At 44.0% G+C, this 13,525-nt stretch overlaps 2 protein-coding genes across 2 annotated transcripts; both read left to right on the top strand.

The window, feature by feature from the left end:
• Positions 1 to 1,003: 1,003 nt before the first annotated feature.
• On the top strand, positions 1,004 to 4,053 carry si:ch211-12e13.1 (uncharacterized). The gene is made up of 5 exons (XM_020636409.3): positions 1,004 to 1,364; positions 1,445 to 1,608; positions 2,061 to 2,303; positions 2,404 to 2,610; positions 3,309 to 4,053. Exons 1-5 carry the CDS (start codon positions 1,126 to 1,128, stop codon positions 3,533 to 3,535), a joined length of 1,080 nt encoding a protein of 359 aa, XP_020492065.1. The 5' UTR covers positions 1,004 to 1,125; the 3' UTR covers positions 3,536 to 4,053.
• A 3,154-nt stretch (positions 4,054 to 7,207) lies between these two features.
• si:ch211-12e13.12 (uncharacterized) lies at positions 7,208 to 12,040 on the top strand. The gene is made up of 2 exons (XM_065962172.1): positions 7,208 to 7,306; positions 9,172 to 12,040. The coding sequence occupies exon 2, from the start codon at positions 9,190 to 9,192 to the stop codon at positions 9,856 to 9,858; it is 669 nt and encodes a 222-aa protein (XP_065818244.1). The 5' UTR covers positions 7,208 to 7,306; positions 9,172 to 9,189; the 3' UTR covers positions 9,859 to 12,040.
• Positions 12,041 to 13,525: the final 1,485 nt, after the last annotated feature.

Below are 13,525 nucleotides of genomic sequence, written 5' to 3'. Positions count from 1 at the left end.
CCCCATGAACCACTCGTCTCTCACACCAGCACCGCCAGGGTTGACGAGAGCCACTGCAGATACCGCTAAACTTCTGATGTCAATGTCACAAACACTACAGTACACTTTATTCTTAAAATAGATTCACAATTAATTTCATCCAACACAGGAACACGTGAGTACAGGAGGACGTCCCACTAACTGTTCACAAAGGTTCATACACATACATACAAAATAGTGAGATGTAACGAAACAACATTAGCAGCACTTTAAATATATTATAACAAAAATAGAAAGTAAAGAAAAAGCTTGAAACGTATATGAAAAGAAGTCATCATGCAGGTAGGCTAGTGGTTATGTAGTGCCCCGTGTACGGAGACCTCATGGTGCTTTCCATTTACTTCAGGTCCCGGAGCTTGGGATAACGTCACACCTGAGTGAATCTCATTCCAGTTGCGTGTTGGCAATAACTTGTCCAAGCAACATGGACGTCTCAAGGAGTAGCTTTATTTTGTACGCTGCTTAAACGTTACTACTGACGTTACTGACGTAAGTCGGAATTGCTACTTAAGGGGGCATTACAGAGTACGTATCAGACCGGCAACTCAGTATTTCCAACTCCCAACATCAAATGGAACCCACGAATAATCCTCCAAGCGGGGGTCATTGCATTTAAAGAGACACACACACCAAAACGGAGCGTTCTGAGAGAGCTGGTTTATACAGAGTCACAAACCTCCTCTGGTGCTTGATTCATGTTATATTTTGACCAAAGCACAGCACAGATGTGGGATAATATGTCGTCTTTAAAGAACAAACTTATCTAGTAATTTGTGTCATCAATATTTGTAAATATTGGATGCCTGTAAAGCTTTCTTGATTTTTAATACTTTAAAGATTCATAAAATGTCTGTAGTTCTGTATATTGAGTGTTTGTTTGAAAGACAATGAGAAATCTTTCTTTGTGAATATGATTCTTAACCAAAACACACAAAGCGCTTTTTGTCTGTTTGTCCCAGCGCGCACTCCGTACTTTCCCAGCGTCACACACTCGGTGGGAATGTTGACTTAATGTAATTTGAAGGTGTATTAATAGGAAGTTCCTCTAACCTCGTTGAGCCTGCTAAATGAAATGATTTTGACGCCATGGGGACAGCGCAGAGTTTCATAGTGTCGTCGCTCACAGTCTGCTCCGTGTGTTTCCTCTATGTTCACATTTACTTATCACATATGGCGCTCAAAAGAAGTGTCCTCGACGACCACAGTCTCCCGAGCTCCGTGTTTCTGTACATCAAATACTTGATCCGGATCCTGACTCGGAGGAGAGGCCACCTGTACTCAGAAAGCAAACAGAGTGAGGTGGACTACACAGCTCTGAACTGCAGGTAAGGTCAAAGGTGAACTTAGAAACGGGAAGCTTTTCAAACATAAGTTGACAGCTACAAGTCGAGTCTGCGTTTTCAAGGCTGCAGGTCCCCCTGTTGAGGAGGTTTTGCAGTGCTGCAGGGTACGGTTGGGACTACCCAGACACCGACTACAGAGACACCCCCCTGTGCTTCCCTGAGTTCCTGTGCCGCAGACTGCTCCTCATGGTGCTGACTGATGGAAAGTTCAGACTCAGTCCTGCAGGTAAACATCTCTCACATGTTCAGCAGCTCTCTTATTTAATGCTGATCGGCCATATGAAAACTAGAAATGCAGCAATCCATCTTTTTGTTAGTTCCAGGTCGTCTCGAGACCACTTTATGAAGGTCTCGGTCTAAGTGAGTGACAAGCCCCCTAAACACAAGATGATGGTCTGTCATTGATAGTTATGGTCTTACATGTCTTGGTCCTGACTCAGTCCCTAAATGTCTTGGTCTTGACTCGGCCCCGATCCCTAAATGTGTTTGGTCTTCTCTCTGTCTCAGAGCACTCTGGTCTTGGTCTCCATTAGTCTGGTCTTGACTACATCACTAGTTCTAGGCCGTTAATTAATTGTGTTTCAATTTCAGTTTCCATGATTATGAAATCAAGATAATGGAGATTAAAATCTTAATAAAGACTTGGAAGTGTTGTGGTATGACTGGTTCTTTTTGCAGGTCTGGTTCGGGTCCGTCAGAGTTTGAAAACCCTGGAGCCGGTTGATGAACTGAAGAAGGGTGTGTTCATGCTGCGGGTTCGAGTCCTGGAGTACCGGCAGCTGGATGCAGGAGTGGAGGTGGACGTCTGCCTGAGCGCCACCTCTCGTACGGGACGTCTGGTGTGGGAGAGCGTCCTGACTCTGCTGTCAGAAAGAAAGGAACACAAAGTGGGCGGATGTTTACTGAAGAATGAAAACCAGAGTGAGCAGTGTTACGATGATTTTAGACTTTTTTAAAAGGGGAACATAAAGAAACGTCTGACTCTAATGAAGGCGTTCTGTCTTTCTCCTCGTTCTAACAGGCCAGCAGGACGAGCCTGTCCTGGAGAATGTGAAGCAGGTAGACTTACCAGTTCCCAAGACTGCTGCTCTGCAGGGTGTCTGGTCCTTCTCTGACTCCTCCCCCTTTCGGCTCCTTTTTCTCTTGGCCTGGCTCCTCGGCAGGATGCAGACTTCCCCGAGTCTCTGGATGCTGTCTGTCTGCCTGGCTGAGATAGAAAAGCACAAAGGTGATATATATTTCATCCCACTGTTGTTCAAACCTGACTGTTAGAGCTTTTACACTTACAGAAAACTCCTGAAAAACATCCTGATATTTCCAGCCTCCTCGTATTTATTCTGCAGAAAGTCAGAGTAAGCTGATGTGAGAACACAGCAGGATATAATCAGGAGAATTCACCTGGAGCCAGTGGGAGGGGGTGGTGACCTTTATTCACATGTGATCGCTGCACGACCATAGACTGTCTGCACGCCACCTCTATTATCTCTGTGCTCTAATGAACCTGCTGCTGCATGTTTCCTGTTCTCCAGTATGTTCTTCTCCACTCTTTAGTTCACATTGAGATTCTCTTCAACTACACGTAGCATTGATAGACAGACACATATTCTCATTATCACTAACAAAGACCACACCAAGAAAGACATTGATTTAGAACAGTTTACTGTAATATGCAGGCAGAGATCAAAATGATGAGCGAGGTTGGATAATCAGAAGATTGAGGGTAGACAGATGGAAGATGGAGGTACGGGTGAAGGGATGTTCCTGAACCAAGTTTTAAGAAACCATAAATAGCGTCGTATAGAGGACTGTTGATTCATCCACTACTTGTTTTTTTAGCTCTTTAAGATCTTATGTCAGTCATACTCATTATTTGTATTGTTGTCATGGTTACTGAGCGGTCCTTCTCCTTTGTCTCATCATCATCAGGGGTAGGAGTCATCACAGCTCCCGTCAGCATCACAGCCCAGTTCACGGAGCCTCTGTGGACACCAGGCAGGGTGACGCTCAGGTTTTGGGACAGCACTGAAAGTATCGGGGGTCCGGGGGGGCCAGGGGATCCGGGGGGTCCGTCTTCAGCCCGAGGCGTCCGTTTCCAAATGCAGCACCATGAGAGGAACACGTGTCACGTGATGGGACTGATTTCAAAGTGTTGATGAACACAGAAGGTTGAACTTTGTTTGTCAATAATAATTACTGTGACGTTCTTCTTCTCCTGTTTCAGTTCTAACAGAGTTTAAATATTAACCCTTTCACACTACGTTCATCACAAAGTGTCAGGAATGTGTAGAAGTGTGTGGAAGCAAGTGTGTGAATGTGTAGGTGTGACCTGCGGAGTAAAAAAGCTTTGAGGAGTCAGAAGACTAAGTCACGACCCGCCTCTTAAGGCCTGAACAAATCACAGGAAACAAACGGGTTTTAACCAATGGGTGTAAAGTTTATTACCAACATACCACAACAATACAAACATGGAGCTGTGGTGTGACGCTCAGGATGGATGGAGAGAGAGAGAGTGGGAGGTTGACAGCCTGTTCTTAAATAACCTAACACCTGGGAGACTGCTCATGTCTACTGGCTGGAGGACCGTCACAACTAGAAAATAAATATACAAGTTCAAGTCCATTTCCAATCTTGTTTTACAACATGCAGTGTCAATAAATGCATCTAAATGGAATTCTAATTATTTTAAGATTTATTTTTGGGCTTTTATTGTAGAGATAGGACAGTGGATAGAGTCAGAAACCAGGGAGAGAGACTGGGGAATAACATGCGGGAAAGAAGCCAAAGGCGGGATTTGAACCTGGACTGCCTGCTTGGAAGACCACAGCCTCTGTACATGGGGCGCGCAGACTAACCACTGCCCCACCAGTGCCCCTTATTCTAATTCTTGAATATCTGTAGGTATTGAGCTATATAGCTGAGAGCTGTATGCAGTCTTGTAGATCAGTAAAGCAGGTCAAAAGTTGAATCTGTGTCCCTCCTTAGAAACACAAAGTGTCCTTTTTTTATATCTGTGCTCATGATAAAGACGTTTAGACGGCCTAAATGGAACTTGTGTTGTGTTCTTTTTGCAGACTGAGTGGGCGGAGTCAGAGAAGCTGTTCCCCCGTGCTCTGAGTCTTTATGCTTAATTGTCTCATGAGTGAATGTTCATCTTTAATCTGAAACTGAGCAGTTTGTAAGATGACAAGTCTTCTTGTTGACAATACTGGGCGGCTAACGCAGTCGTCTCCCCCCCCCCGCCCACACACACACAGGGAACGACTTCTTTTCAATATTTGATTTCATGTATGTGGAGGTCTATCCTCGTGTATTATTTAGTGAAACACGTTCAGTGCATGGGACTGAGAGAAGCAGCTTCTCATGCATCGCTGCACAAACACATTTCTGGCACCGTGTCTCAGCACAAGAAAAGGACAAGAGTTGATGTATAGTCTGGGTTTCTAAGACAATTTAAAAAGAAGAAACTGACTTTGTTTTTTAAAGGATTGAAGGACAGGTTTTGGGCTAGATAGAATAACAGCTCCTCTCATTCATTCTTTGTATTCTAAAATGAGAGAAAATAGAATTTAAAAAACATCCATTTTGGACTTTTAGCAACGGCAATCCAGGAGGTTAATCTGCTTTTATTTTTTATAAGAAGCTGATCTGCCTTCTGTGCAGAAAAGGGGCCACATGTTCATCATCACTGAGGGGGAGGGGAGCGGGGGTCTACAAAGGTCTGATTAAATAAAATAAAAAAATCCTCTGAACCTCACAGATTTCCAGTTTATGTCTCCTTAACTTCAACATGAAACAGCTTGTGGACTGTGTAATATTTACTTTACTTTTTTAATTGAACAGTTTTATGAATAATAAGATTTAGACTTTGCAGACGAGGCTCGATGTTTCCAGCCTCCATGAGAAACTGAGATTATGGTCTGCTTAAGATTCATGTTCAAACACAAATATGAGACGGACATATGACAGGGGCGTATCCAGACTCCTCTGACTGGGGGGGCTGAACCGGGGCCACTGACTTCTGGGGGGGGGTGGGGGGGGGGCAGCGGTGGTAGGTCAACCAGAACTACTCACATTCACACCTACGGACAATTTAGAGTCAGCAGTTAAGCTAACGAGCATGTCTTTGGACTGTGGGAGGAAGCTGGAGTACCCGGAGAGAACCCACACATGAACGAGGAGAACATGCAGACTCCTCACAGAGATACTCCTGTCAGACGGGGATTCAAACCAGGAACCTCCTCACAGAGAGACTCCTGTCAGACGGGGATTCAAACCAGGAACCTCCACACAGAGAGACTCCTGTCAGACGGGGATTCAAACCAGGAACCTCCTCACAGAGAGACTCCTGAAGAACTGGGATTCAAACCAGGAACCTCCTCACTGTGAGGGGACAGTGCTAACCACTGCAGCAACAAGTCTGCGTGAAAAATAACAACCTAAAATTTCTGATATTTTTCAACCAGACAGAACAAAGAAATGGAACAAAACCTTTATTTAAAGAAAACAGAAAATTACTCCCTATATCCGAAGTCTCTATTTAAAATATTAACCAAATAAAATGGGTGACATTAAAATGCAGAGGAACCAATATTATTATTTTTTTTTTTTTATATTTAATATTTTACATTTTTAAATTCTATTTTATATATTGTAATATATACTTATACTGTATTATTTATGTTGTTGCTAGTTCTGCTTTATTTCCTTGTTAATTGTTTAGCACCAATACACCAAGTCAAATTCCTTGTATGTGTAAATGTACTTGGCAATAAACCCAGATTCTGATTCTGATTCTGAAGTGAGCGACTTAGACCAGAGATAAATTATGATGGCTGGACGACTGGGTTGGAGCACCTCCAAAGCTGCAGCTCTTGGTGGGTGTTCCCAGTCTGCAGTGGTCAGTACCAACAATGGTCAAACAGTTAAACCAGCGACCTGGCTCATTGATGTGAGTGGGGTGCAAATGCTGGCTCGTGGTCTGACCCAACAGAAGAGCTGCTGCAGCTCATATAGCTGAAAAAAGTTACTCCAGGTTCTGACCAGGCAGTGCATCGCAGTTGGTTGTGTTTTGGGCTACGTATCTGCAGATCGGATCCCTGACATTTGGCAAGTGAGCACCAAAACTGGACCTCAGGGATGTGGGATGGAGGACCCACCTTGTAACTTACAGAGCTTAAAGGATCTACTGTTAACACCTTGGTCCCAACCACATCCCACCTTCAGAGGTCTAGATAAGTCCATGTTAGGGGTGTTTTCAGAAGACAGGGGGGCCAACAGGGCAGCTGTGGCTCAGTTGGTAGAGTCGAGTCGGTCGTCTCTCAACCTGAAGGTCAGGAGTTCGATCCCCAGCTCCTGCAGCCACGTGTCCGGTGTGTCCTTGGGTGAGACACTTAACCCCAAGTTGCCCCCGCTGCTTCGTCTTCTGTGTTTGATTAATACTGTGGTCACATGGTCATAATGTTCTGACTCATGGGTAAAATAATCTCACCGTATGTTACCTTATAGTTATTCTACTTTAAAGAAAGCAGGTGTCTGAAAGGTGAGTGTCGTAGTAGATGTTCAGTTGATTGTTTCCAGGTTTGAAAATGTACAGCTGTATGAATGTGAAGGTCATTCCATTTGGGGCAAAAAAAAAAAAAACCACAAGTTCAGCAAAAGCCCCAAATAACAAAATCAGCAATCAGTGAAGCATCCTGCGCCTGCCTCCCTGCGCACACTGAGCAGTTGTAGTTTCTCCGAGGGGGGAGGGTGTGTGTGAGGAGGAGAGTCTCTGTTTAAAGACGGAGGAGGAGGAGGAGAAATCATTTTTCAGCAGCCATACTACAGAGCAGAGGGACGCACGCACGCTGGGTCATCCCGCCCCTGCCATGTGATTCTCGTTACAGCAGCAGCTCCAGGACGAGTTCGACCAAGGAACGTTTGAGGTAAATCTGTTTTCTGAATGTTTGACTTTAAATGGGTCATGAAAGGTATGATGTCTGTGTTCATCTTGTGTTTACCTGTGTGGTGCTCATATAGCCTTAAAGTCACAGTGCTGCTGTTTGCAGACACACTGAACTCCCCATCGTTCTCATGGGATAGTTTCAGTCACTTTACCAGAGGACATGTACATTCAGTCCTGCAGTGAAGTTCTTCATGCTGAGATGAATCTTGAGGTCTATGAGGGTTCATTCATGACATTGTCAGATGACTTAATGTCACTTTGAGTATATAGAGGCCACCTTGAGACAGGATTAATGTGTCATTTTTGTCCTTAAATTTGTCACATTTAATCCCTCTCATGGTTACTGCTGCAGCCACCAGCCAGGTGAAGACCATCATGCAACCGCAATATATTTTTCATCTATTGTCGCTCGTTCACCATCGCAAAGCTGGGAGTGCAGCCCACTGGTGCTCGCCCGCGTTAACATGTACATTGTTGTTATAATTCATTTATGGAGTCCCGATTCTGTCATGCAGCCAGTCGAGTGTAAGAAGGCCAGTCAGCTACGCTCCTGTGCAGAATCTAGACTAAAGAGGTGCAAAGTGGAAACGCTCCTCCTCCCTTTAACCTCATAGTTAATGTAGCTGATTGGTTTAAATGTAATTCATCCTTCATATCTGAACATTTAGTGTCATGAAGAGTCGTTCCTGCTGTGACTGTAGCTCTTCTGCTGTACCTTTAAAACACCTGACATCCTGCCTCACTCTCCCTCTGAAGTCACTCGCACTGATGCATTCATCCCTTCATCTCCAAAGTTGTATTTGTGGAGAAGGGGAGTGTGTGTGTGTGTGTGTGTGTGTGTGTGTGTGTGTGTGTGTGTGTGTGTGTGTGTGTGTGTGTGTGTGTGTGTGCTTGAGAGACATGAAACACACGGAGCACTTTAGAGGAGTTCATCCGTCTCTGTCTTCAAAGAGCTGCTCCTCTGGGAGTTGAAGTTATTTTTTGCTTCTTTTAAAAGTTCCAGCCTCGTTTATGTATTCACCGGGTCCGACGCTGAATGACAGATACAACTATTCCACAGCACTTACTATCACCTGTACAAGGAGCGGCTGTGGCTCGGTGGTAGAGTCAGTCGACTCTCAAAAGGACTCTCGATCCCCAGCTCCTACAGCTACATGTCTGATGTGTCCTTGGGCCCAAGTTGCTCCCACTGCTTTGTTGCAAGCGTGTGAATGTGTGTGAATGGATTAGTTAATACTGATGGACTCTTTACACAGCAGCCTCTACCATCAGTGTGTGGTGGACACTGAAGCTTCAGTGTTTATCCAGCTCTGCATGGGTCTGTAAACCTTTCTGTGTTCTAACCTCTCTCCATTTTTCAAAAGCATCTCCAATATTGATCCTAGTTTGAGCACGTTTCTGCTCGTGGAGCTTATTAGAAACATACAGAGGCTTTTTAGGTCGGGTACAATCACTTCTATCTGAACCACTTCTCTTGCCTGCTTCCATCACTGCAACACCTGTTGACCTGATAACTGCTCTCATATCTGGCAAACCGAGGGGCGTCCAAAACGGCCGTGTGGGGGTGTGTCTTAAAAGTGCCTACCTTCTCTGGTCCAAACAAATCCAGAGCATTCAGGACCAGAATCTAAAGTTAGAAGGAGGACATACTGGCTGCTGCATTGTTGTCAGAGAAGCCAGCACTTCAACATAGCATGTTTCCTTAATGTCTGATCATATAGTAAGATCACTTTATCATTTCACTCACTACACATCTTACTGACTGGACTTTTAAAATACAAACATGAAAGAATATTATCACTTTATGAAAGTGAAAAGCTAATTGTTTCTCTTTTTCCATTTCAGTGCAGCAAAGGAAAATACATGAAGAAGCAAGGAAAAGGAAACACTGCTGGCATCCCCCTCTCTTCACCAGCAGGGAGCAGCAGTGTGCAGGTCTACAATGAATACCAGAAGGCGGCTTTCAAGTTTCATCCTGAGAATGGTCATGCTACAGAAAACGGTTCTCACAGGGTCAGAGGTCGAGATGATACAGGCAAGATGTCCTGTGTACCAGACATAATCTCTCACAGCCAGGAGCCGAGGTACAGCGTGAAAGATGACGCCTTTCATAGAAACTCCTCGTGGGTGATGGATTCATGCAGCCAGGTCTATTCAGGGCCGGAGGACAACTCCACAGACCAACATGAGACACTGACAGAGACTTCAACTCTGACCTTTGTGGATGCCCACACCACGGAGGAATCGACAGAGAACCACAGCCTCCACGGGGTGGAGATGATTTACCTCAAAGAGTTTGTGCTGATAGACGACGATGACGACGGAGACATGTCGCTGAGAGAGAAAACAGTGACGGACTTGTCCATCATGGGCGGGAAAGCAGCTGAGCTGGTGTGTGGGAGGCTGTTGTCCACCTCCAGTGGCTCGCTGTCGGAGTATAAGGAGGAACCCTCGGCTCCTGAAGCTCCTCCCCCCGAGGAAGTGGAGGCTGAACATGAAAGGAAACCCTGCTGTGTCTGCACCATTTTATGACCAGACAGAATACTCATAGTTTGAACTTTACAGGAGTTTGTGTTGCTTTCACACTCCTGATATTTCCAGGAGGAGCTGCATGTGTGAATGCAAACAGACACATTTTTCATTCGGATTTAAGCAGGAGTTTCTCCTCCAACCTCCTCGTATTTATTCTGCAGAAAGTCAGAGTGAGCTGATGTGAGAACGCAGCAGGATATAATCAGGAGAATTCACCTGGAGCCAGTGGGAGGGGGTGGTGACCTTTATTCCCTGTGATCGCTGCACGACCATAGACTGTCTGCACGCCACCTCTATCATCTCTGTGCTCTAATGAACCTGCTTCTGCATGTTTCCTGTTCTCCAGTATGTTCTTCTCCACTCTTGAGTCCTACAATTCTACGATTCTCTTAGCAGACACTTTTATCCACTTTTAAGTGACGTACATCAAAGAGTAAGTACAACACAAGTAAGGATCTATGAAAAAGGGAACAATGTCAGTAAGAGCAAACGATCAGCTTTGAGTCCGATTGGACACACAGGTGCTGACAGGAAGTGACCAGAGGCAAAGCACAACATTGACAGCAGTTCTTGAGAGCTCTAATCAGTATAGAAACCAGCTTATAAGTCGTCGTTATCAAACAAAAACCATCGTCATGACCATCATCATCATCAATAATATGGAGACCATCATCATTAAGTTAGTAGGTATTCATGAAAGAGCTGGGTCTTTAGCTTTTTCTTAAAGGTGCAGAGGGACTCTACAGATCAAATGGAGTTTGGAAGTTCATTCCACCACCGGGGGGCAACAGAGGAGAAGAGTCTAGTCAGAGACTTAGGAACCTGTGAAGGTTGGATCAGACGCCTTTCATTGGCAGAGTGTAGTGGGCGGGAGGGAGTGTAAACCTGGATGAGAGAGTTAAAGTAAGGAGGAGCCGTTTTTGTTGCTGTTTTGTAAGCAAGCATCAGAGTTTTAAATTTGATGCGAGCAGTAACTGGGAGCCAGTGTAAGGAGATGAACAGTGGAGTGACATGTGCTCTTTTAGGAAGGTTGATGACCAGTTGTGCTGCTGCATTTTGTATCATCTGCCGGGGTTTGATAGTGCATGTAGGAAGACCTGCCAGTAGAGAGTTGCAATGTGTGATATCACAAGAGCCTGTACCAGGAGCTGTGTAGCATGTTCTGACAGGTAAGGTCTGATCTTCCTGATGTTGTACAGGGCAAATCAACATGACCGAGCAATCGAGGCTACTTGAACCTTAAAAGTTAGCTGGTCATCAATCATGACACCCAGGTTCCGGGCAGACTTTGTGGGCATGAGTTTGGTTGTTCCAAGCTGGATATTGATCTGTGGTTGCATAGAGGGACTGGCTGGGATGACAAGCAGCTCAGTCTTTGAAAGATTGAGTTCCAGGTGGCGTTCATTCATCCATTTAGAGATATCAGCAAGGCATGATGAGATTCTTGCAGAGACTGTAACATCGTCTGGTGGGAATGACAGGAAGAGCTGGGTATCGTCAGCATAGCAGTGGTATGAGAAGCCATGAGAGCGGATTATTGAACCAAGTGAGCTTGTGTATATGGAGAAGAGAAGGGGACCAAGCACTGACCTTTGGGGTACCCCTGTGGATAAGCTGTGCGCTTTGGATACTTCTCCCTTCTGACTCGAGATGAATTCTCCTGATTATATCCTGCAGAATTTTCACATCAGCTTTCTTCAGAATTAAGGAGGCTTGAGGAGAAACTCTGAAGTCTGAAATATTGGTCTGTTTGCATTCACACATGCAGCTCAGCACCAAAATATCAGGAGTGTGAAAGCTCTAAAAGACTTTTATTCTCAAGAATCGCTCACTAATACATTTTTTCCAATTTAACATGAATATAAAATAAATATCTGTTTAGGTGTTTTGAACTTCTGGTTTCATTTACCTTCAAATAATTTGATCATGATCCTCTTCAAGTTGAAATATCTCTGAAGTTTATGATAAACATCTACTTTGTCTTTTATTGTCTTTGTATTTTTTAACACATTGTAAATGAGCAATGATCTCTTGAGGACATAAAGGTGGACTGATAACATTTTGATACTTACTAAAAAAGTGTTTTCCTGTAATATCTGACCTCCATGACAAACTTTGTGAGAACTACACAGAAGGTCTAATCTGGTGCTAACAATAAATAAAGATATCTTCAATGACTCAATGATGTGTTCAGATGTTTCCTCGACTTGCAACTTTGTTTGGCAATGAAAGAAATACGACAATGCACAGTGGTCGCATCATTATATTAATGTTGTCTGGAGTGAAGATATGGAGCAATATTGATTTCAGATGTACTGGATTCTGCACACAATATAAAGTCTTTGTATGTGTGTATGTAGGTTATTTCCACAAGTGCAGGTGGTGTCCTTATTATCAAGTGTGCATGTAGGACATGTATGCAAAAAGGAACATACTCCAAACTGAAAACACAGTCCCATAGCAGCGGGCCGTCTCCACCAACGATACAGAGGAAACTTAGGGGACAAAAGAGCTCAGGAGCTCCCAGGAAGATATGTGGCCAGTAGGTTACATGGCCTTTCTGCGATGCCCCCCTATCCATTTAAGTTACCAACCTGTTGTCAATGAATCCTGTCAAAATTGAAATGTTACATTAGGTGATCTTACTTGTGGCGGCTGTGGCTCAGTTGGTAGTGTTGCTCGTCTCTCAAGGTCAGGGGTTCTATCCCCAGCTCCTGCAGCCATATATCTATTGTGTCCTTGGGAAAGACACTGTTAGCTAGCTGTAAGTCATCACTTAGCGATTCAGTCATTTAGCTTCATTTTAATACTTGTCTGTCTGCACAAGCCGGCCTCCCACACTCCTCTAATTTGGCCTTATTTGTTTTTATTCTCATGTGTTAGCTTGGTTAGCTAGCTGCAAGTTATGCTAGCATTACTTTTAGACTCAGTTATTTCGCTTCATATTGACTAAATGAAGAAAGATGCGGTTATTCCTATCAGCTAAGGTATGTTTGCATGCACTGATGTTGGTTAACTTTGTTGCACGTAGTTAAGACCAATAAGTCAAGTTATTGAAATGCATTTTGCTATTTAGCTGGCTAGCATGATAGTGCTAGCTGCTATATAGCGGAGGAATGCTGTACTGCAGTCCAGCTAAACAGGGTACACTGATACAAGTCCTTATTATTTATTTTATTTATGTCTATTTATAGTGTAGTGTCTCCAAACTTTTGAGTCTAAAAGAATAACAGGGTTACTGTATCTGTGTTTGTTTGTCAAAAGTAGTTGCAGACTGTTTCACTGTCACAGGCAGGTATTAGATGTACTCAATAGTACTGTGGGCGGCTGTAGCTCAGTGGGTAGAGTTGGTCGTCTCTCAACTGGGAGGTCTGGGGTTATGATCCCCTCTGATCTATTATGCATGGAAATTATTCATTATTTTGTGCAATTTTAAAAGAAAAGAAAAATTGCTGCCCCAGCTGATGAACATGTTCCAGTAAATCTGTGCACAGTGCAAATAATAAGTTACTTAAAACTGTTCTGGTTACACGTTTGACAGCGCCTCATGGTCAGATGTGCCTTTTCTCGTCTTTGTGAGGAGTTCTTCATAAACAATGCAAATGCCTTCAAAGGGAAGTGAATAGATGAAGTCCAGTTTCTGTGTTGATCCAAATGCAACAAAGTC

Source organism: Labrus bergylta, chromosome 2 (genome assembly GCF_963930695.1).
Source record: "Labrus bergylta chromosome 2, fLabBer1.1, whole genome shotgun sequence".
Lineage (NCBI taxonomy): Eukaryota > Metazoa > Chordata > Actinopteri > Labriformes > Labridae > Labrus > Labrus bergylta.
This window is presented reverse-complemented; position numbering and strand designations above follow the sequence as displayed.

Bases quoted from the DNA above. Each gene is read 5' to 3' on its own strand.
- si:ch211-12e13.1 (XM_020636409.3), top strand. From the start codon at position 1,126: ATGGGGACAGCGCAGAGTTTCATAGTGTCGTCGCTCACAGTCTGCTCC. The intron at 2,304-2,403 runs GTGAGCAGTGTT...TCGTTCTAACAG, and splicing joins ACTGAAGAATGAAAACCAGA to GCCAGCAGGACGAGCCTGTC. The intron at 2,611-3,308 runs GTGATATATATT...CATCATCATCAG, and splicing joins TGAGATAGAAAAGCACAAAG to GGGTAGGAGTCATCACAGCT.
- si:ch211-12e13.12 (XM_065962172.1), top strand. From the start codon at position 9,190: ATGAAGAAGCAAGGAAAAGGAAACACTGCTGGCATCCCCCTCTCTTCA.